The 23,992-nt window shown below is 47.6% G+C and overlaps 2 protein-coding genes across 3 annotated transcripts in view; one reads left to right on the plus strand and one right to left on the minus strand.

Moving 5' to 3' along the window:
- Nucleotides 1–18,887, plus strand: part of TESC (tescalcin) — a 39,895-nt gene extending 21,008 nt beyond the window's left edge. Inside the window, exons 3-8 of one of the 2 annotated variants that reach the window (XM_075898176.2) lie at nucleotides 4,366–4,446; nucleotides 9,366–9,427; nucleotides 9,603–9,664; nucleotides 9,768–9,875; nucleotides 11,306–11,353; nucleotides 12,367–18,887. In XM_075898176.2, the coding sequence (XP_075754291.1) occupies nucleotides 4,366–4,446; nucleotides 9,366–9,427; nucleotides 9,603–9,664; nucleotides 9,768–9,875; nucleotides 11,306–11,353; nucleotides 12,367–12,444 (439 nt within the window). In that variant the 3' untranslated portion in view covers nucleotides 12,445–18,887. Of the gene's footprint in view, nucleotides 1–4,365; nucleotides 4,447–9,287; nucleotides 9,428–9,602; nucleotides 9,665–9,767; nucleotides 9,876–11,305; nucleotides 11,354–12,366 lie in introns of both variants that reach the window. The other variant, XM_006128313.5, reaches the window with a different exon arrangement.
- Nucleotides 17,137–23,992, minus strand: part of FBXW8 (F-box and WD repeat domain containing 8) — an 81,698-nt gene continuing 74,842 nt past the window's right edge. The window contains exons 9-12 of the mRNA XM_075898175.2: nucleotides 23,462–23,635; nucleotides 19,640–19,756; nucleotides 18,800–18,944; nucleotides 17,137–18,396 (exon numbers count right to left, since the gene is read on the minus strand). Coding sequence (XP_075754290.2) covers nucleotides 18,800–18,944; nucleotides 19,640–19,756; nucleotides 23,462–23,635 — 436 coding nt within the window. The 3' untranslated portion in view covers nucleotides 17,137–18,396. The remainder of the gene's footprint in view (nucleotides 18,397–18,799; nucleotides 18,945–19,639; nucleotides 19,757–23,461; nucleotides 23,636–23,992) is intronic.

The raw sequence follows: 23,992 nt of genomic DNA on the forward strand, positions 1-23,992 counted from the left end.
TATCTCTCAGCACAGCCACTTATCAAAAAGTGACTGTGCAAAACGCAGTGAGATGGGGGTACGAGGCTGAGCCAAGAGAAAAGATGTAGTGGCATAAAAGGACTCGTCTCACTCTGTTAAGCCTGAAAGGGCCCCATTCATCCTGGATCACTGTGACTGCTCCTCTTAATGCAAGACCTGGCCAGACGAGGAGGCTTAGAACAACGGACAATTTTTAGCCAATTGTTACTGTTCCAGGTGCCATAAACCTGAGATTATTTTGCAAATGAAGCAGCACAGAGGAACTCCTCATGCCTCTGAGAACTTGGTCTGCAGAATTCAGGTGGGGATTTGTGTGTGTGATCATTGGACCACGAGGCTGCAGAATGCTGGAGGGGAGACCCTACGGGGCCTTTTTCCCTCGCGTGCGGGACTGATGAGAGGAGAAGCCACTTCTGTAAGTGATATGTGGGAGAAAGGGAGTTTAAGGAGTCTTCAGAAATTCTTCCCAGATGGGGGAAGAGCATAAGGAAGTATGGATTCTGCAGAGAGGCCCTACATGGATATAAGAAAAGGGAATCCCTCTCTCCACTCCAGACACAAGGCCTGCTTCCCCACTGCCTCCCAGTGGGGGGAACCACCTACACCTGAAGGAAGTGGGTATAAATTGTTATCACCAGGGCAACAGTGTGTCAGGTTCTGCTATCCAGCTTGTCTCGCTCCACATCCCCATTTGCCCAGGTGTAAATGACTCCGGGGGCTGCAAGGCAGTGAGAAGATCAGGCGCTGGATGTAGGCCAGGGGTTCAAGATCATTCCCAAAGCTCTCAGCGTCTGGGCTCTAAAATGGCAGAGGAGTTTGCTAGCAGCCCCATTCCCTGCTCTGGACACTGGCCCACTAAGCGCTGTGCCACGAAGTGGTGTGTCATGTGGGAGACAGATGGTATCGAGTGGGGAGGACACTTCCAGAAGGAACATGCTGCCATCAGGGTGTGGTGAGCGCACACGCAGGGATATTGGTGGGGAATCGCAAGCTACCCACTTAGGAACTGGGAGGTTGACTCCTAACCTGACTCTTTGATGAAGGTGAAGGTGGTGGAGGAGTCCCCAAAGCCAGTGCCTGAAACTCATCCCATGTCCCAGCTAGATCCCCACCTCATCGCATATCCCAGCTTTGTTCCCTTGTTCCAGAGTTTTGCTCAGCTAGCCATGAGATTCCCACCGGGTTCTTCAGGAGACGCACTGACTGCAGGGACAGGTCCTTGAGCCTGCTGTGTCTCCCTCCACGGGAGACTGGCCCTGCTCAGTAAAAGCTGCTCAATCGATAGCATGTTTTCCTGCGCTGATGCAATCTCTCAGTAACCAGCCACCCCGCGTTCTCCAGGGCGCCGTGATGAGTCAGCCCTACCTGCAAGAAGCCACAGGTCTGACCTTTCTGCCACTGCACAGTCAGCTGGAGACTCAGCTGTGACAAGGTGGCAGCGCTCTGTGGTACAAGCTGACTGTCAGGAAGGTGCTGCAGCAGACCACAGAGAGGCACAGAAACCTGCTTTGCATAATTTGCCTGTCACTCTCTCCCCATGTCTTCAAGATAGAAAACAAACCTCAGCGGCCATGATGACCAAGAAAATAAATATTGCACGATGCAAATATCTAACCCTCCGGGGGCTCCCCCTGCTCTAGCCTGGGGGGGGCGTGCACCAGGCTCATTAAAACGAGTGTCCCTGAAGCAGAGCACGGTGCTGCGGATTGGCACGCGGTGACTCCTGCCTGAGAGGCCCAGCACTGCTTTGCTGTCACTTGGTTGTGCCAGATGACTTCTTCTGCTGGAGGGAGGTGCAGTCTGTGCCCCTGGAGCAAGTGACCCGTCATTGCTGATGCCCTGTGTGGCTCTGTCCCCCTACAGCCTCTTCCACAGTCCGGCTTAGGAACCCCCTCAACAAGCACTGAGGTGGGTTAGTAATCAGAGTGCCTGGTCTACCTGCACCTCTGGCCCTTCAGGCTCTTGTCCAGTGCAGCCCATCCCAGGTCCTAGCCTGCCATCTGGCACCAGGGGGAATAATGTGAGCATGACCTGGGTTGCAATCCCCTCTCCAAGGGTGATTAGCTCGGCAGCCCTGAGAGACGCAGACCCTGATGTGCTGTTCCCTCCGGGGCAGTGACAAACAGCCTCCGTGTGTGCAGAACAACAGCGCGTCCGAGAGAACTTATCCTGCGACAGCTGCCTAGCTATTGGGTGTCTAACCACCTTCCATGAGGGACCAGCTCCCTATGGATCCTTCCTAAGAACATCTCCCTTGCACCTCCCTGGGGAGCCTCTGACAACTGATACTTTCCACCCTCCCCCACAATTTCTCCTCTTCAAATAGGGTTGCCAGATGGTTTAACCAAAAATACCGAACACCCTCCCCCCCCCCTCAAAAAAAAAAACACCAGGGAAAAAAATCTGTGGAGGCAGGAAAAAGTTGTTGAGAAAAAAAAAGGGGACCCCAAGAGTTATTAAGCAAGCAAGCAAATAAATAAATAAAACATTAAAACAGCATGGCCCCTTTAAGTGCATGCAGAGTCAGAATATGGATAGGAAGAGGAGAGGTTGAGCACTAAGACCCAGAGAAGGCATTGCTTCCCCTTCCTCAGGTCTTTAGGCTTTTTGCTGGTGGCCATCTTTTTTTCTTGGTCGAGCCAGACGGGAGCTTCCCTGCGGAACCAGGTAAGCAGGGGCACCAGAGGCTGAGCCCAGTTGTTGAGTATGTCATAGGGTTGCCAGGTGTCCAGTATTTTCCCCTCCTGGCAGGGAAAAAAACCAGAAAATACCGGACATTTTAGGTGGCCACTATTTTCTGAATTTTTTCACTGGACAGGAGGTGAAAATGCCGGACTGTCTGGGTGAATACCGGACACCTGGCAACCCTACGCTCAGAAAAGTTTAGCAGAAAAGTTTTCCGTTAAAAGCATTTGCGGAAAAGAGCATCTAGATTGGCACGGACGCTTTTCCGCAAAAGTACTTGCGGATGCATGGGCCTGTTAACTCCTGTCGTGTATGCGCCTCTCTGCCACCCGAGCACCGGAGCCACCTTCGGGACAGCCTTTTCTCCCTCCCCATGAAGCAGGGGGTGACAACTGCAGGGGAATGCCAAGCACAAAGGGAAGCAGCACTTTCCTGGAAAGGCTGCTACGCTCTAGTTTTATACCTTGGCTGCTTCAGCCATTGGTGCACACATGCAGATGCAGAAAGGAGGTAGTGGAGTTGGCAGAATTGCTCCCCCAAGCTCGGACCAATAAAAAGTCATGAGTCAGGCCCCCTAAAATCATGCGTGTAAGAAAAAGCACATGTTGGGTTCTTTTAATTGGCTTTCTGGGGTACACGCATTTTTTGAGATGATGCTCTCCAGCTTTGCTCTGCAGTAAGGATTAGAAACTTTTTCAAAAGCTTTCCTGCATGATCACATGACCGCAGGAGCTGTGACTTTAAGCAAATAGCATGACCAAGTAATGCTGGGTTTGAGGTAGCGTTGCTTCCATAACACACAGTACTGATAAACATCCTTTGTACAACCCATGCTGTTGCCAGGGTGTGTAGAACTAGCATAAAGCCAAACAAAAGCTGAGTGAATGGGGAAAAGCAGCCAAATGCAGAAAGCAACAAAGCACAAGGGGCAACAGAACAAGAACTGAGCAATGCAGCATCAGTGAAAGTGCCAGTGAAAGACACTATTTCCTCCAATCCTTTCCCAAACAGACCACACGTAGCCTGGGTATTAACTCCTGGTAGGGTGGGAGGGTCTGCAGCTCTGCTAGGCTGATGCAGCTGGCTGCTGATGACGTTCTGCTCACATTGCAGGACAGGTTCACGATGAGATAACTAATCTGCGTGGCATGCTAGAATATGAGAGCAATGCCTGGCACATGTTGGATAAATGCTCCGTTACCAGAGGGGTTAAAATAATGGAGCCTTCATCAGTGAGGCTTTGGGGTGGTGTTTTTTGTTTGTTTGTTTTTTGTTTTTGTACATTGCACGCATATCTTACAGCAACTAAGTGCAACGGTCAGGTCTGGCTGTCCCGTTAGCACACAGCTGCCAGTGATTGGCAAGGTCCTCTTTCAGTTTTGTGAGTTGTGTTGCACCTGTGTGGTGGTGTTCTACCTGCCTTTGCTCTGCTGGTTAATTAGCACAAGCAAGCTGAGCCTGAGGCAGGGGTGAATCTGACGAAGCTGCGTTGCTTGGGCACTGGAAAATGGATAGTTTGTCGTAGTCTGTGACCAAATGGTCTTGTGCACTTCATGGAACCAGATTCACTTTCCTGACCCAGCCTCTGGTGCCTTGTCTCTGTTTTCCTTTCTGCTCAGATTCACCTGCATGTTGGTGTTGTCTCTGTTTTCTTTACAGCAAAGAGAGTTTTGACAGGATCCCCGACCTGGAGTTCAATCCAATTAGGTCAAAAATTGTTCGTGCCTTTTTCGACAAGAGGTAAGACAAGCATCTCTGGCCACACTGGCCAGGGGGTTGTGTGTGCATCGGGTGGGGGGAGAGGGCAGGGTTGTGTGTATGACCTTTTACATTTCATTTAAACTCTAACATCCTCAAATAGTACTGGAGAGAAAACACAAGGGCTGCATCTAGACTGGCATGATTTTCCGGAAATGCTTTTAACGGAAACGTTTTCTGTTAAAAGCATTTTTGAACAGAGCGTCTAGATTGGCACAAATGCTTTTCCACAAAAGCACTTTTTGCAGAAAAGCGTCTGTGCCAATCTAGACGCGTTTTTCCGCAAAAAAGCCCCGATCACCATTTTCGCAATCGGGGCTTTTTAGAGGAAAACAAATCTGAGCTGTCTATACTGGCCTGAACGGGAGCAGAATAGTATTTCTGCAAGACGCACTGATTTCTTATAGTAGGAAGTCAGTTTTTGCAGAAATTCAAGTGGCCAGTGTAGACAGCTGGCAAATTTTTCCGGAAAAGCGGCTGATTTTCCGGAAAAACTGGCCAGTCTAGACACAGCCAAGAACGGCATCCTGGCTGAAGCCCTGGCCAACCTCAGTTTGGAGTATAGAATCCCACCAGATAAAGTCTTGGGGGGGAAAACCCCAAATGATCATGCCTTGATGCATAAGGAACATTTAGAGGCACATGTGTGCAGTTTGGGGTCTGAGACAGCACTGTTAAAGTCCCAAAGGATCTGAAAAGGGCAGGGCAATTTGTCTGCATCTGAACCTAGTGCGTGAATAATTGACTGGATAGTTCTAGCCCACCAGCTGATACTCAAAACTGTTTCAGTCCCTTGGGAATTTCATTTTCAGTGTTTCTAACCACTGGTTATGGGAGTGGCCCTACAGTAGCGCTTGCGACAATCAGGGTCCAGACAACACAGACCAAGAGCAGGGGATCTGAACACCAACCGATTGTACACAGTGTCACTGTATTATAGACATACATCCTGCATTATACACATACACCAAGTTGGGTTTTTTATGAAAGCCAGGGATGCACTGGTGATCGTTACCATTGTGAAATGTCTGTATTAACATGAAAGCAGGTTATCAATGTCCTTATATAAAGTCAGTAAACAGACATGGGGAGAAACAGGTTTTCTCCCAGACAGGAGGGAAGCATTATGGAATCAAGTCAAGGGAAGTTCTATGACCTATCAATCAGCAGCTAGCGGGGGTGGCAACACAGAGAGGAACAGCAGGAATTCAGGCCAACACTTGAAACAGAGACAACAGACATTGGGTAATAGAAAGAAAAGAGACTGGAAGAGACAAAGAAGCCTAGCACTGAGTTCAGGGGAGCCGACAGAATTGCCAAGCCCCTGGGCAAAGGGTGTGCGTTGGCCTAGTTTTGTGCTCTAGGAAGAGGCAAGGCTCTAGTAAAAAGGGGTGTGGCTGGGGGGAGCCGGTCCTTAGTGCTGCTGGACCGCACGGTGTCATTCCCTCCCACCCCCAACCCGCCCAGGGCTCTGGCCACCAGCAGTAGTGGTGGCAGTGGCCAGGAGAGCCAGGACATTTTGAATCGCAGGGTCTCGGGACAGCTGCCCCCTTTGCCTCCCCTGTTGGCAGGCCTGGCTGTGTTGAATCCAGCGTAAGAATGGGCTGAAGGACAATTGAGGTGAGAACACGGCGCGAGTGTGTCAAGTTCGCTTTTACTTTTAGAAGTGTCGTTCTGTTTCCCGTCATTGGTAGCCAGCTCCAGTCCCTCACCTGAGTGTCACTTCCATCTCAGTTCTTTGGGAAGGGATTTCATGCTGTCGCTGGGTCACCAGTGAGCCGAACGAACAGGCCAGTGCTGCGAACTGCTGCTGTATGGGAGTAGCAAATTTGAGAGTGCCGCAGCAAACGGGGTGAGTTCTGCGAGAGAGAAGTTCTCGGAGCCATTGGTGTCACCCTGTCAGGAGTATCCAGGCTGGGGAAAGCCAGGGTGACGTCATTCTTACAGATAGGCAGAACAGACAGCTGTGTGGGGGCATCACCAGGTCTTAATGTCCACCCACTCGCCTCTTCCTATCCCTGTCCTGTGAGGCTGTAGTTAATTTAAAACTGAAATAGCCAGCCAGAGCTATTAGCAGGCCATCCAACCTATGAAAGAGCCAATCAAGTGGTACCCAAGCCATGTAACAGGCATCTGCCAACCCCAGGCATAACCCGTCAGTTTCTGATTTGACTGTGTTAGTGCAGGACCTTGGTTTAAAATCTGCTTCAAAAACGTCATTAGTGTGTTGCTGAAGATCATAAAATCACATCTCTTAAAAAATCCTCACTCCTGTCAGGCATTTACTTTAATAGGACTGTATAGGGCCCCATAAATCCTAAGGACAGCCCTGAGAGCAGCCTGCTGATGCTGGTGGTGTCAGAACTTGGGAGGGATCTGACATTTGGGGGTTTGCATCACCACCTGCTCTGAAACTCTGGGTGCCCATGCTGTGCTGCTGTGATTCCAAGCCTGGATCCCACTAATCAGCCAGCCTGCAAGCTACCAGGTCACATCCTGGCTTCCCCTGCCCAGGTCCTTTTTCCAGACTCCAACAGTCGGTCTTGGTAGTGGCCAGCCCTCTCCCGGCCCCATCACAGAAACTATTCTGCTCCTATTACTCCTTTACAAAGTCAATATATGCGGCAGTATATCAATGGACCTAGAGACTGGCAGACACCTGTATTTCAAGCACAGCACTGAATTACAAGTTTATTAAGCAGAAAAGCAATAGGTTTAAGTGATACCAGATTGAAGGAGTATGGATAGAAACAGTCCCAAACAGAAGTAAAAATATGCTGCTAATTCTAAAACTTAGTTTCTGTGAGTTACAGTCTTTGCCTAAGGAGATTTCTCGCCTGTATCTTGTTCCCAGAGATTTCAATCCCATAGGCCCATTTTTCTCAGAGGTACAAGAGCCCTAGCCTCTTTTATGGGCCCTCTAATGTACAGCTATGGGTCTCTCCCCATTCTTCTTGTCCAGTAACTCTTTGAAATATATTCTTTGCAAAGTAAACTCAAGCAAAACATCGCTCTCCTGCTGGAGCATAATTGCCCATACTGTCTTCTTGCTCACTTGATAGCTTTATTCATCTCCTCAATGTTTCTGCCTGACAAGCAAACGCCCGTTCTAAGGCAGACATGGCTTATGCATTTTTTGCCAAACACGTTTTAAGAACATAATTTTAGCACATATTTACACCCAAGCACAGTGATGATCAGTAAGGCTGTGTCTACACTGGCATGAATTTCCGGAACTGCTTAAAACGGAATACTATTCTGTTTTCAGTTTTTCCGGAAAAGGAGCATCTACATTGGCAGGCTGCTTTTCCGGAAAAGGCCTTTTTCCGGAAAAGCGTCTGAGGCCAATGTAGACACGCTTTTCCGGAAAAGAGCCCCGATCGCCATTTTCGCAATCGGGGCTTTTTTCCGGAAAAGACTACTGGGCTGTCTACACTGGCCATTTTCCGGAACAGTGTTCCGGAATAAGGACTTATGCCCGAGCGGGAGCAGAATAGTTTTTCCGGAATAGCGGCTGATTTTGTACAGTAGAGCATCGTTGCTTTTCCGGAAATTCAAGGGCCAGTGTAGACAGCTCGCAGCTTATTCCGGAAAAGTGGCTGATTTTCCGGAATAAGTGGCCCAGTGTAGACACAGCCTAAGTGACTAATATCCCAAGGATATATTTCATGACACCTTTTGGGTATCCAGTAAAACCTCAGAGTTATGAACACCACAGGAATGGAGGTTGTTTATAATAGGGATGTAATAGTCTAGTTGATTAACTGATTAACCGATAAGCAAAAGTGTATAGGTTAATGCTACAGAGAACACACATTTCCTCCCACTCCTTGCCAGTAAATTTTTAGCAGGCTAGCCAGCCTTAGACCCAGCCTGTACCAGGTCCTGAGCCTATCCCCATTGCAGCTCTGCATTTAAAGTGTATTAGGAGCCAGGCGGGCAGGCAGCCTGGCTCAGTTCCAGCTCACCCTGGGTCCAGGAGCTCAACCTCCCCGCCTCCAGACAGGGGCTGCCCAGCGATTACAGAATAGTCGACTAACTGATAAGAATTCATGAGGTTAATCCACTATTCAGTTAACCAATATTGAACATCCCTAAGTTCATAACTCTGAAATGTTCGTAACTCTGAACAAAACGTTATGGTTCTTTCCGAAATGTATCCTCCAAATGCAGCTTTGAAACTTTCACTATTGAGATGAAAAAAACTATGTTCCCTTTTTTTTAAAGTAGTTTACATTTAACACTGTATTGTAGTGTATCCTCCCCTCCTCCCCCGTCTCTGCTGCTGCCTGATTGCAAAGTTTTTATCCAAGTTCTGGTCCAAATAAGGGGCGGGGTTGACTGATCCATTTGTAACACTGGTGTTTGCAACTCTGAGGTTCTACTGCAGGACATGACAAGAGCGTGTTCAATGTAGTGAATATGTTGGGTCTGATGAGTGGCTAAGCAACCATCAACTTCGGTGTCACAGACATTTCGTGTTAGACAGGTCAAAGCACTAGAAATATAGTGCAGAAATCTAGTCCAGACCAGCTTGCACTGACCTGGGTGGCATGGATGGAGAAGGTGAGCTAATCTTCTTCTAGTATCAGAGGGGTCGCCATGTTAGTCTCGATCTGCAAAAGCGACAAGGAGTCATGTAGCACCTTATAGACTAACTGAAGTGTTGGAGCGTAAGCTTTCGTGGGCAAAGACCCACTTCGTCAGATGCTAATCTTCTTCTAATCACTCTTCTGCTATGGAAAGCCACTTGCTGGCTGAATCACTGCCAGTAGCTTCATGCCTGTCCTCTCTGACCTTGTCATCATCTCATGCTTCTGCAGGAACCTACGGCAGGCATCGGTTGGGCTAACTGACGAGATCAACTTCGAAGATTTCCTGACTATCATGTCCTATTTCAGGCCTATTGAGATGAATATGGATGAAGAGCAGCTGGATCACTTTCGGAAAGAGAAACTCAAATGTGAGACTTACCAGAAGTCCCCTGCTCAGGGCCCTTCCCTCACAGTTTTTCGGGTGGGCTGTACAGACACACCACTTCTCCCACTGCTCTCTTTGTAGTAGGGTGCTGGGCTCCAGGATTGTGATTTGGAGATGTCAGCTCCTGGCACTCATAACTGAGCTCTCTTGTTTCCTAGTTCTCTTTCACATGTACGACTCGGACAACGACGGGAAGATCACCCTGCATGAATACAGAAAAGTAATGTATCGTTCTCGCTTCCACCTCACCCCAAAAGCCTTCCCCCCAAGCAGTGCCACGCCACCCCTAACTCTGGTCCGACTTGCTTCCTGCTCCCCGCTAGGTGGTAGAAGAGCTGCTGTCAGGGAACCCACATCTGGAAAAGGAGTCAGCGAGGTCAATTGCAGATGGTGCCATGATGGAGGCTGCCAGCATCTGTGTGGGACAAATGGTGGGCCCCTTTGGATGTCATAGGAGTGTGCAGCTGTTGTGCCATGTCTGTGTGTGCCCTGCAGGATAATCTGGCACTGCTCAATGGGACAGTGTACTGCCCAGCTCCAGTTTGTTCAGCACCTATGCACCACTGACTGCACTCCGGGGATGATTTTGGGTGGAGCACTGCAGGACCTTATGTACATGGAGCTGCCACTGCATTCCCTCTCGCTGTCTGATTGCAGCTGGTTGCATATCTGCAAAATGAGTGCACACAAACCCTGCTGGAGGAGTAAATGTCCCAGCTCTAACCACTGTGTGTGTATAGACAGCTCAGCTAAGTCTCCATTGGCAAGATTTTGTGCAAATACTTTTTAACACAAGAGTTCTTGCGTTAGAGTATTTGCGCAAGAGAGTGTCTATACTGGCATGTGCTTTTGCGCAAGAGCATCCGTGCCAGTGTAGATGCTCTCTTGCGCAAGAAAGCTCTGATGGCCATTTTAGCCATAGGGCTTTCTTGCACAAGAAATTCATGTTGCCTGTCTACACTGGCCTCTTGCGCAAGAACAGTTGCACAAGAGGGCTTCTTCCTGAACGGGCGCATCATAGTTCTTGCACAAGAAGCCCTGATTTCTTACATTAGAACGTCTGGGTCCTTGCGCAAAAACTCATAGCCAGTGTAGACAGGCAGCAAGTTTTTGTGCAAAAGCAATTGCTTTTGCGCAAAATCTTGCCAATGTAGACACAGCCCTTAGGTCCCATTCTGCTTGCACTTAAGTCCCATTGCAGCCTAGGGGGTTTGAAGGCTGGAACTTCCAAGGCTCCTTGGGCTAAGAGGTCCAGAGTCCTGAAAACGAAGGAATTTGTCTCCTTCCACTGTCCTAATGAGTCAGCACTTGGTGCCTGCTCCTTTGGCTTGGCTCAGCTTTTGCTTCTGACTGAGACTTCTCCCTGAGGCTGAGAAGCAGGTGATAGTGGCAGGCTCTGGTCTTGGCGCCATCAGAATTGCATTGCTTGTTTGCTCAGAGAGTGATACCATGGCATTCCGGTGCCAATCTACGTCCCAGCAGCCTCAGCCCCCACAAGGCCAAGTGCCTGGGCGCTGGCCTTCTACTCTGTAACTTTTGCAGCTGCATTCCTTTCCTCTAGCTTGATTAGTCTCCAAGCTTCTCCCCCCACAAATATCAGCCCATGCCAAAAACTAACTGGTTACACTTGTTTTCCCTCCTCCCCCTGGTCTTATGCAATGGCAATCCTTTGCACCCTAGCACTCAGAGGTAGCTAGGTATTATTCCTGTTTTATGGGGGGAAACTGAGGCACAAATGGAGGAAGAGCCAGGTCTTCTGACTGCCAAGCCCCCAGCCAGACACCCTGTCTCTTCCCAATCTTTTCAGTGCTATGAACAGAACTGGAGTGGCGTTAATTCTGTGTCTCTTCCCAAACCCTAGGAGCCAGACCAGGTGTACGAGGGAATCACTTTTGAAGACTTTCTGAAGGTTAGCAAAGACTTCTGTGTTGGTCCGACTAACTTTTGCAATGGGAGCCTGAATGGGGTGGGAAGAGCCCCTCGGGCTAAATCCAGCAGGCAAATTCATTCCCCAGACTTGTCTTGTGCAGCTGTTGTGTCCCAATCCATTTTGCGGTTGTTGTGACAGCAAATGTACTTGCACGCAGCACCTAATCCTTTTGCACTAATCATGCAGTTCTTCCCAAACTTTTTGGCATCACGCCCCCCTTTCTGATTTTTGAGCCACACCCCCCCCCACCCCCAAATAGCAGCAAAACTTGTTGAGCAAAAAAAAAGGGGGGGGGCAAAAAGTAACTTGATTGGGGGGGAGGGAGGCTGGGTCACCTTGCATCCCCCTGGAATTTCTTCATGCCCCCCAGAGGGACACACACCCCAGTTTGGGAACCCATGCACTAATGTGTCTATGGTTCCTGTGCAGGGCTGGCTACCAGTGACCTTGCAAAGGCCTCATTTACCCACTGCCACCTGTCCTTTTGTTAGTAGCAAAGCCACACTGCCCCCGGCTTTTCTCCCCTCCAGCCCCTGCCAGTAGCATAGTAACAGCTTCCAGGCGTGCAACACAGGCACTGGCTGGGCAGGTTTCCCATGCGCTGTCTCCTGCCAGTTGCTCAGCGTTGTTCTGAAGGGCACACTTCTAAGAGTAGTTTGGTCTCCACGGCCGCTTTGATCTGATGGAGGCTGTCAGCGAGGGGTGCCAGATGGGAGAGTGGTTTGTGTGATGTGGACCTACGCCCCACATGAATTCAGCAGAGACAATGAACCTGCTTCACCATAGAGCTGCCAGGTGGTAGCAACACGCAGCCATTACCAGCCCTGGCACCATCCGTGGGCATCAGCGCAGGTGTGAAACCGATCAGCTCACGGCAGAAGGACTGAAAAGGGCCCCCTGCCTCTCAGGAGTGCCAGCCAAGTACACTCCTGTTGCGAGCTCTACCAGCCCCCCCCACCCGTTGCATTTAACTCTGCCTGTTCCAATTCCAGATGTGGCAGGGGATTGACATTGACACCAAGATGCACGTCCGCTTTCTAAACATGGAACCTATTGCCCATTGTCACTGACCTTCGCCCATCCCAGAGCCACTGGACTGCAGGGAAAGGGGAGCAAAGCCGCGGGCAGAGGAGCAAGGCCGGTGACTACTAATGGCAGGTCCATGCTTTGGGTACCAGATGTCTGTCGTTTTGCTGCGGATGCATGTGTGATGAAAGCCTGTGAGATCCCTATGTTCCCACAGGCACAGTGTTGTGCTGTGTAGAAAATGTCTGATTGCAGATTCCTTCGTATAATAAAATTCCCTTTTGTTTTGTACACCTGCCTGAGGAAATGTTACCACCCTTCAAAGTGGCCTGGAACTTGGAAGGGCAGTTTCTCTGTAACTGCCTGTTGCAGAGCAACCCGAGGCTAGCGGCAAGGAGGGGGCATAGGCAGCCATTGGCCTCAGCTAGAAAGCAGCTGCTGCTGTTTCCAGGCACACTGCAAACACAGTAAACTGCTCTCAAGCCCTCCTCTAGCCAAGGATAAGCGCAAGCACCAAGCGCAGGTGCGGCTGGGGAAAGGGGGAATGTGTTTTCCTCAGTTTGCAATTTTCACACTGGTCATTGATAACAGCAGCCAAAAAACCCCAAACCAAGAAGGGACTCGTGCTTAATGTTATAGGAAAACAAGTTAGACTGGGTCTTTGGATCTGCAAGATAACAATGCACAGATGGGCAGGCCTCCCACGTTCAACCTCTGACTCATTATTCCCCACCCTTCCCAATACACCTCCCCTCCCCGAATTGATCATGTGCCTCTGACTCACCTGTCCTCTGCCCACTAACCAATGGGCTTCTGACTCCCACCAGCTGAGCCGATTCAGACAGCCCCTCCCATCTCTTTGCACAATAGGCTCTTGGGGCAAGCAGCAGCTCTTGCAAAGCAGTTACACAGCGTCTAACCTAGGGAGTGGCCCGTATCTTTGTTGGCATTTCTAGGTGCAGTCACACTACAAATGATAAAACCCCATTTTAAGAAATAAAATCATCTGCCTTAAAAAGTTTCCTTTTCTTCTCAGTTGTACATTTCCACCTCTAATGTGGGGATGGAACAATGACCCATTTAAAATGTTACCAAATGTAGGATCCAGGAATTGAAATTTTCTACCAATGAAAGGGGCTAAGATCCAATAGCCACATGGATGGTCACTTATTCCTAGGCCTGGCAGATTAAAGCAAACTGAGACTATCTTGTTGGCTGATATTAATAATATATATCTTCCTTTGGCGATCTGATACCAATGTAGTCTGTAGTGGGCAAAATAGGGGGAAAAAATACCATTTTTAGAAACTCCAGACTGTTTTTAAATAGCTTTTTCTGCAAAATATGTGGCATGAGCAATCTAGGTGGCATACACAAAAATGTTCCTGTGCCACAAATGAGCAGGTCAGCCCTTGTCCCTCCCCCCGCCTTTGGAAGCCAGTAAATCATTAGGCTGGCACACAGCGTGTGGGTGTACTAGAAATGGTGTAGTACATGTCTCTGCCTTACGCAAGCATCCTTGGGCCCCGTTATGTTTGGTAAGAGAGATTTGCTCTCATTTAAAGGATGAGCAAATGTGCGCTGGGAATCTTGAAAATACTTGAGAGCTAGTGAGTTCTTAAGAGCAAGTGCTGTCTGGGAGGGGAAGCTTCCTAATTCAGGAGCATCCATGGTGAGTGTCACATGTTATGTTACATCACTCCGGGGTGTAAACCCCTCACTCTCCCGCATCATGCCTCCCACCTCTCCCAAGTGATGCAGGTTTCGTGCTGTCCATACCAGTGGTGACACCAGACACACCCTGCTGAAATGGGATTTTAAACAGGCTCTAGGCAGCATGTGAATGTCCAGGAACCACATGGAGTTGGGGGAAGATGAATGCACCATTTACAAGGGGAAAGATCTCTTGTCCTTAGGGCTTAGTACTGCTGCCATGAAGCTCAACCCTCTATCCCTTCCTCCTCTAGAGGTTCTAGAATGGTACAAACCAGTCCTGTCCTGCAGTGCTAGCAGCCACCCCAAACAAGGTTCCCTCTAAGATGCAGGGCAGCACAGCCCCTCAGCTGCTTAATGAGCCCCACCCAGTCACGGGCTCAGGGCTCCATGGGGAGCTGCCTAGCTGAGGGAGAGGCACTTCCCCCTCAGCCACAGCTCCCTGCTGAGGACAAAGCAGCAAGAAACTGGGCTGGGAGAGATTCCCTGCTCTGTCCTTAGCAGGGCGCTGCTGCTGTCTCTGAGGGAGAAGTACCCTTCCCCCAGCCAGGCAGCTCTGCATAGAGCCCCAAGCCCCTGGCCTGGCAAGGCTGATTAAGCAGCTGTGGCCATCCTGCTGTGCAGCTTGCAGGGAACCTGGATGCCAAACCTCTGCCCTTCTTCTTGCCAGCCCTGCTGCATGGCCGGGCTAATGCACAGGGCTAGCTCAGGGCACGAACAAGCTGCGCTTTACTCTGCTACCAGCCAAGCTCAGCCCCAAAATATCTTGCCTCTATATAGAACTGTGTAATAGCATTGCCTGGTGTCTGGTGTTTGACTCGCACTACCCGTCAAAAAGGGAACTTGGCAGCTCCAGTTTGCACTGCTGAGCTGTTAAGAGTTGGTGGGGTATGGGAGGCTGCCACTAGCAGACTCCCCACCTGGCTCCACATGGCTCTTAGAAATGACCACACCCCCTTCTGGCTCCTAGGCAGGATGGTCGGAGGGGCGGGAAATCATGCACTGCCCCTGCCCTGTGCGCCAACTGTGCAGCTGCCATTGGTCAGGAACGGCAGCACAGCGCCACCTGGTCACGCCTCTTGCTAAGAACATGTCACCACTTCTCAGGAGTCCTCCAACGTAAGTGCTGCCTAGATCCCGCTTCCCACATTCTCTTCCACATCTCAGTCCCCTGGCCCTGCCCTGAGCCCCCTTCACTTCCTAAACACTCTCCCAGAGCCTGCACGTCACACCCCAGGCCAGACCTTAGCTTTTCCCAGGGCTCACACCCTGCACGGCCGATGACCTATATGTGATCGAGCAGGGTTTCCATTTGTTCCTTGTCCTCTTCCTTTCCCAGTCCTTGAACCCTTCAGAAATGTCTGCTGTTTGCAAACCAGGGGGGGACTAGCCCTGCAGAGGGAGAGGTGAGTTCAGCAGCATGGAAGGTGACGGAGTAGTACACTTGACTAATACCCCAGCTCTTTTGCATGAAAAGCTGCTCAGTAGAGGCAAAATCCCACCTCTCTCTCTCTCCTTCAAGCCCCACTCTCCCAACAAGAAGGGAACACTTACACCAGGGAACAGGCAAGATCCCATCAGGAGAGCAGGGTCACTTGATGCCACTATTTCCCTCTTGCAAGCTCCATCCTGCCCAATAATATGTATCTGTGCTTATGGTTGTATTTTATAAGGTGCACACAAGGGTGGGGTGGGAGAAAAAAGGACACACCTAGGGCTGGTTTACTCTGGCAAGCTAGTTCAGCAATAAGCTGGAGTTAAGTTGACTTAACCCCAAAAATATAGTCCTTAGGGGTACAGAACAGCTGCCCTATGAGGAGTGATTAATAAGACTGGGACTTTTCAGCTTAGAAAGAAGACAACTAAGGGAGGATATGATAGAGATCTATAAAATCTCCCTCTCCCTCTGCAGAGCCAGTCCTCACTGCTCTCCTGACGGGATCTTGCTTGTTCCCTAGTGTAAGTGTTCCCTTCTTGTTGGGAGAGGGGGGCTTGAAGGAGAGAGGTGGGATTTTGCCTCTACTGAGCAGCTTGTGGTGTGAGTTCTGGGAGAAGCTTAGGACTGGGCAGGAGTGTGGAGTACCAGTCCTGGGAGGGTTTTTAGGGGTGTGAAGAAAGTACATTAGGAAGTTATTTACTCCTCATAACACTAGATCTGGTGGTGTGGGTGTCACCAAATGAAATTAACAGGTAGCAGGTTTAAAACAAACAAAATAATTTTTCACACAATGCAGTCAACCTATGAGACCTTGGATGCTGTGACAAAACCAAGATGATAACAGGGTTCAAAAAAGAACCTAAGTTGACAAAGGATAAGTCCATCAATGGCTATTAGCTGGGGCGGTGGCCCTAGCCCTGCCTGCCAGAAGCTGGGAATGGGTGTCAGAGGAGAGATCATGCGATGATTCCCTGTTCAGTTCACTCCCTCTGGGGCACCTGGCATTAGCCACTGTTGGCAGACAGGGTCCTGGGCTAGATGGACCTTTGGTGTGACCCGGTACAGCCGTTCTTATGTAAAGAGAGGGCAAGGGAGGAATTATTCTGTTGATATAGCTACTGACAATGTTGCCAAAGACAAGGATGCAAGGTTAAGGAGAGGCCGAGTGACTCAGCATGGCATAAGGTTGAGCAAAGGCACAGCAACCATTGTATTCTATGGGGGACAGAGGTAACATACTTACTTGTGTGTTCATCTCCTATATATTTGAGAGTGAGAGTTCTTGCTTGTGTGTGTCTGTTCAAGAACTCCCCCTAAGAGGTAAGAGCTAGGACCACCAAATTCGATATACAGCTTCCTCTTGTCCTAACTTAAAGCGAGGTCAAGGTTAGAATAGAGGGACATCTAGACCAGTTAATGAATAGCCTAGTTATAGCAGAAATGTTCTTCGGTAGATTTCTATTACATGTATGAATGAAACCAGTTGCCCTGGCAGTAAACCACAGAGCAGAAGGAGAGAAGTTAGGCATCTTCAGAATGGAAGGGATTGTTCAGTTACACTGCAAAGATCAGAAATAACAAGGGCTTCTTGAAAACATAAAATGTATTTTATTGTGTGGTCTCCTTGACTGAGTTTTTCCCTACACATTTCCAGTAATACAATGTATTAGAGAAAAGTAACAGGGTTGTTACAACCCAACAACACACAGAAATTTACTTGGGGGTCATGGAAAACATCACAAACAAATACAATAAATAATTGTAAACGATGTCTTTTCTCAGGCAGGAGACGTTACTCTGGGACTAATTTTTATGTGCAGAGACAACACAAAGAGAAACCATTTCACAAAAACTTTCTCAGCCTGCTCTATACAAAAAATTGTGCTGATTTAAATAAAGGTATAATTTTAAACCCATTTAGATAAACCAGTGAAAATATGTAGACACTCTGAATCCACTTAAACATGATTTATGTTGGTTTAGCTTTGCACTCAGAAAAGTACAGATGTAAGCTAAATGAACTACCACCAGTTTTAAACTGATGGCAGTTACAACCATGCAGGATTTGGCGCCAGCTTAGCCAAATCAGTTTTTAAACCAAATTTAGTTAAATCAACACAGGCTCTCTCTGTAGACAATGCCTTAGCTCTAACTTCTCTTATTCAGGGTTAGACCCAGCAATCCTTTAGCATGTACAATTCTCAGAGGTCAACATAGGTTAATCACACAGAGAAGATGAATGACAGAATTTGTATAATCATTTAGTTTGCCAGCTATGTCCTCTCTGCTTTGCTAAATGGGGATGATCAGTCTCTAATATCATGTTACCTCAGTGATTTTACGAAGGTTCATAGAATTACTCTTAGAGACATCCAGAGAATCAAATCAACTTCAGATATATATAGGGAGGCAGTACAATACAAGGCACTGTACAGCAGAGACCAGGGGAATGGCAGCCTTTCCCAGTACTACATAGGGATTAGCCAACCTTAAAACCTTTAAGAAGGCAAATCCTTACAATAGTATATATGTATGAACCTTTAATGTACAGGTCTGGACATTTTTCAAATTAAAACTTCTTTTAAAAGAATTCTGAAGTGTACGGCAAGCTTAGTTTCCATGCTGCTCCAGCCTGGACGAGAGCGAGTTGCCGCCTGTGAAAAGTATACTGCGCTTCGTTCAGCTGCAGATTGTTGGACATGCCCTCCAAAACACGCAGGCTGTTATGCAGGAAAGAGATCTCAAGGTTGCAGCTCTCCAGTAGGCCTTCTCCCAGTTCTCGTTCCTTTCACTCAGGACAGCCAAGCATATGCACAGGTTTGAGCTTCTCTGTGCCCTTATGATCCTGTTGAGAAAGCATTCTCTCTCATTTTGCCACTCAGGGGTCTCCTTTCCCACACCTTGACACATCGATCTGCCATGAGGATAATCAGCACTCTTCCTATGACCAGTAGGAATTGGACCATTTCCCCAGGTTTAAGTCTCCCACTTATTCTTCAATCTCCACTGACTAGAGCAAAGGTCATTCTGGATTATCAGTATGTTCTAGTGGTACTTTTGGGGACAGCCTCAGCATCAGTTCATATACCTTCAGTTTTCAGCAAGAACCCAGCTCACTAATTATGCTATATCAAATCAATGCAATCATAGTAATCCCTTTTTTGTGATTCCCTATTTCCTTTCTGCTCCATGTTGGTTCATAGTGGACTGGACCACAGAAAATCAATGAAAAACCATTCCTAAATTACCTAAATGTTGTCATAGGGGACAGCAAGGCCAATGTTGTAGTTGTAACCAATCACTTCATCATAGGAAGAACGGCAAATAGGAAGGACACTCTCTCGAACCAACTGGTCCACTGAGAATTCGTAGGCATAGATGATTCCTCGATGCCTAGGCCAAAAAGAAAAAGAGGACAATGTGCTATTCTGACTTGTGTTACAAGCAAAGTTAAATCTTTACCAACACAAAAGAAGTCTGTATCCAGTTTCCAGAAGCAGCCAACATTGGTTGTTTCAAGAAAGCAAATAAGGCTCAAATCATCATGAACATCTGTGCAATATTGTAGGTAGAAGGAAATCCCTTCCCGGCCTCTGAAAGATTAAATTTGTTTCACTTACTTTAGCAACACATAGATATAACAGTTACTTGCTCTAAAATGATCTTATTCGGAGACACAAAAAATCCCTATATTACAGCTTGGTACTTGTTATCAGAAAGGCAAAAGTGAACAAATATGTAAATGACAAGACCTTAGTTTAGGTGTCAGCGTTTTCTCTTAGGGAATAGAGGCCATGACTAACATTTAAAGCCAGGCAAGGAGAGCTGCATTCCCTATGCTGTTTCAGTGGCTTGTGTGTTCCCCTACTGAAGAGGGGACTTCTAAGTTCAGAGGCAAATAATGAGCACATTATTTCCCGATAACTTGGAAGATTTATCTGCTTTAAATGCTGCACATTTGTCTGGTTACTGGTTTGGCATCAAAACCTGGGTTTTTTTAACCGACATTTTCATAAGTGTCTCCACTCCTCTTTAAGACTGAGTGTTCAGGTGCAGAAATTTCTGTCCTCCAGAGCCAATTCACTCACCTACGGTGAGCTGTCAGGTCATCATCCATGTTGCTGGCACCCCGAGGGTTCTTCTCATCTGGGATATTTGCTGTGATGAGGCTGTGAGTATTGAACCAGATATGACGGACGGGGTGTCTGGAAAATAAACAGGAGAAGTGGGTTAGAGAATCTACTTACACATGCCAGATACCTAAATGACTTAATCAGGAACCCAGAAATTGTTCTATTGAATTAGCCAATGATCCATGTGACCAGCTCCATGTCTTTATTCACAGCCTGAGAAACTAGACTTCCATTCTTCTAGGCCATGGGTTCCCAAACTGGGGGGGGGGGGGGGGCCTGGAGGGGCGCGTGAAGAAATTCCATGGGGGCGTGAGGCAACACAGTCTCCCCTATCCCCATCAAGTTTTGCTGCCCCAGTCAGTTTTGCTGTTGGGGGTGTGTGTGTGGGGGGGAGGTTTCAAAAATCAAAAAGGGGGCATGATGTGGGCGGGTGGGTGGGTTTTTCAAAAATCAAAAAGGGCGTGATGCCGAAAAGTTTGGGAACCAATGCTCTAGGCAGTACCAGAGAACATCAGAGTTACAAACATCTCGGGAAGGGAGGTTGTTCGTAATACTGGACAAACATCCTGATCGTTCTTTCGAAAGTTTACATATGAACATTGTCTTAATACAACTTTGAAATTTTACTATACAGAATAAAAATTCTGCTTTCCTTTTATTTTTTATTAACTTATATTTAACACAGTACTGTACTATATTTGCTTCTTCGTGCATGTTTTTCTCAGATGCTGCCTGACTGTGTATTTCCAGTTCCAAATGAGGTGTGTGGTTGACTGGTCAGTTGGCAAATCTGGTGTTCCTAACCTTGAGATTCTATAGCAGGATGTTAAGAGGTGGATAACTGACTAATTCTATAGTCGATACAATTTGTATCAACTAAATGATTACTCATTAAGGGAAGGCGCCCTGACCCAGCTCATGCGGGGTCCAGGAGCTATCCCCCTGTGGCGGCTCTGCAGTTTAAATGTAATAGGAGCCAGGCATGCAGGCAGTCCAGCTCCTACTAAATTTAAACTGCAGAGCCATAGTGGGGGTAGGTCCCGGTCCAGCATGGGCTGGGACAGAGCCGGGACCGCTGCGGCTCTGCATTTTAAATGTAGTAAGAGCCGCCCAGCTGGGTGGGATCCAGTTTGCACCAGGTCCATCAGCCTCTGCACATGGCCAACCTGGGCTGCTGCAGACAGGGGCTGCTTCATGGCAGCCTTCCCTACCTCCTGCCCCCGCCCGCTGCTGCCTCTAATAGAGGCAGCAGCGCTGGAGTGGGGGCAGACAGCATCATGGAGATAGTGCAGGGGGGAACCGTGTTTTAAGCCAGTTCCCCCTCATCATTGGCTCCTCTTTCCCCGCCCCCATGCTGCCTTTGATGCAGAAGCAGCCGGGGTAGGAGAGGCAAGCGAGCAGTTGACTTGACTACCCAATAGGCTTAGGCTTATTGGGTGATTGACTATTCAGCGACTCACTTTCATCCTTAGTGCGGAACCTAAGGTCCAGGGGCCGAATGTGGCTCCCAGCTTCCTTGGATCCGGTCCCTAAAGCTCGGGACCGTCCCCTAGCATTGTGGAGCCCATGCTGGCTCTCCAGCCTCCCCCCTTGCACGGGTAGAACACATAAAATCTACTAGCCTGGGCCCCCTTGGTTCTGTGTGTTAGGGGAGGGAATATGCCGAGTGTTTGTCTCTCTTAGTCCGGGGCCACATTAGTGAGGGGTGTTTTTTCTTTTGGGTTGTGGTTTTTTTTTTTTTTGCTTCTCAGTTGCGTGCAGCCCCCAACTGATTTTTCTGTAGGTTAGTGGCCCCGACCCAAAAAAGATTCCTCATCCTTATTCTACAGTACCTATTTAAATATGAAAATGCTGCCTTTAGCACCACCTAGTGGAGTATTGTTAGAACACAGACAGAATGGAGAGCACGTTGCAGGCATGGTTATGAAGCAGAACAAATGCTTATCTTCTCTGTGAATGCACTAACATCCAAGCTAACAGTATCCACTTTGTGTGTGACACTTCGGGTGGAATCATGTGTTGCGAACGTTTCAGTCCTCCACTGCATGACACAAAGCTGAAGTGTTCCCCTCATCATACCCTTCACTTGTGTAGTTCTAAGTATTGACCTCAGAACTCTTGTACCAAGGCAGGACTCTTTCAGTATGAAATGACCCCAGAGGATGATAAAATAGCTTATCTCATTGGCTGTGTGTTATGCCTCCTGTCATTGTCCAACCAAACAAATCATCTCCACTGCTTTCCCATCTGTGGGTTAGGACACAGATACCTGATAATGCCTTCCCTTTCAGAGAAGGCCTCTTGGCACTATTTATTTCAATTATCCTTTCTGGCTCATCCACAGGTTAATAATTTTATAACTGCTAAATCGAATGACTTCAGTCATATGCTGTGTTTCCTCCTCCACCCCAAAGGCCCATCACATACAAATCGTCCTCTTCTCTGACATATTCATTAAGTGTTGCCTTGGAAAATAATCAATACAATAATGTCCCTAATGCATCAGATGGATCACAATGAACTTAACAACTCATGGGGTCAAAGAGAAGGGAACCACCTGAAATTAATCAATGACCTGACTTGAACTCTCCAGACAGTAAATACCTTGTCTCATCCACCTGGGTCTTGAGAAAGGGTCATTAAAATTAGGACACTTCTCTTCACTTTATCACGAGATAATAGTAGGATATCACTCTCACACGTATTAAAGGGTAAACTGTGTCGTCTTTGCTTGGGCAGAACTTAAATCGAATGGGAACTTTGCCTGATAAGAACTGCTTAAGGAAGCTGTCAAGATATGGCCCATGCACCTAATGAGTCTTTCTTCGTTTCCAAAGTATTGTTCAAACGTTGTGTGCTTTCAGAATAAAACAGCTATAGATATGTAAATCTGTAGGTTTCTGCCTACATATTTTTTTTTCCTACCGGTATTACTAAAGTAGTGCAGAAGCATCAGTTTGGCCCTCTGATTATTGTCCTTTTAAAGGTATGGGAGTATGCTGGTGGATGCGTGTGTGCTTAAAGATGGAATAATCTCCGTAGTTGAATAACCCTTTTTAAATGAAGCTCTCCTTTTTGACCTCTCCAAGCCATAGCAGGTGCAAACAGTTAGCACAACAGTAAAACAGACAAGAGACTGGTAAGCCAAAACTACCCAAAAGTCAGGGTTTGTAAAGTGAGATTTGACAAAAGCTAATACAAAAGAAATATTACCCAAACTCAATACCGTACACCAGTATAAGATACCCCTGCTCTGTCCCCCTGAACCAACCTAACAAAAACATTTCCCTTTGATAGTGTTTTCAAGCAATACGTGGCAACATTGTCCTATGGCAAGGAAGCAAATGAAATTAACAATTTATTGTCTAGTCTTAGAAAAATGAAAAAAAAAAAACCATGAAAAATCAAACTTATAAAATTACCTTCATTGCAGTAATGATGTGCTAGAAGTAACCTATTTAAAGGATTTTGGCCATTACACATTTGTATTTTTTCAGTGCTCCTTTAAATTAAATGAGCAACAATCCCTATGAAAATTGTGGAGAACCCTTACACACACGATTAACCATTTGGATTCCTCTTTAACTTAAGAGTCCAACTGAACAGACCGTAGATTCCACTTGAGACTGAAAACAAACAGAACTACTGTGCTGTCTGCAGCAACTTTAGGCATAGGATGTTCAGGACTAAAGTGAACACTTGCCAGCTCAGTCATTCCTACTGCCACTGGATGTGGTAATGCCCTGGCAGAAAAGCTCCCCGAGCAGCTGAAGTTACCTGGCATGCATTTCCCAGAGCTTGGTGCCCATCCGCTGATCCCACACGCAGACCAGACCCTCCTCTCCTCCACTGACAATTTTCCAGTCATCCATCTGCACAGCAGACACTCCTAAATGGTGGGCATAGAGTGAGCACAAAGATTTGCTTTTTCGGAGGTCGTATACCCTGACCCTGAACAAATGGAAAGCAAGAACAAAGAGGCAGCAGTTATACTCCCGTCTGCAGCTCCTGAGAAGTCAAACATTGTTTGGATTATATTAGGATATTGATTACAGTTACATTACCCTTACAAAACCAGAATACTTTTAAAGAGCCTGCAATTCATTGGCAAAGGCAGAAATCCAACAAAATCAGCAGCTAAAAACTTTCAGCTAATCTGACTGCTCTATTGGCTATATGCCATCTGAAGTCGTGTCTATACTATGAGCACTATATACCATAGCTATGATATGGTAAACTAAATTCCAATCAACCAGGCAAACAAGGCCTACTACTATATCTGTTTTCTAAAAGGCCTTTTGACATCTA

Source organism: Pelodiscus sinensis, chromosome Z, assembly GCF_052426305.1.
Source record: "Pelodiscus sinensis isolate ZL-2025 chromosome Z, ASM5242630v1, whole genome shotgun sequence".
NCBI classification, from domain to species: domain Eukaryota; kingdom Metazoa; phylum Chordata; order Testudines; family Trionychidae; genus Pelodiscus; species Pelodiscus sinensis.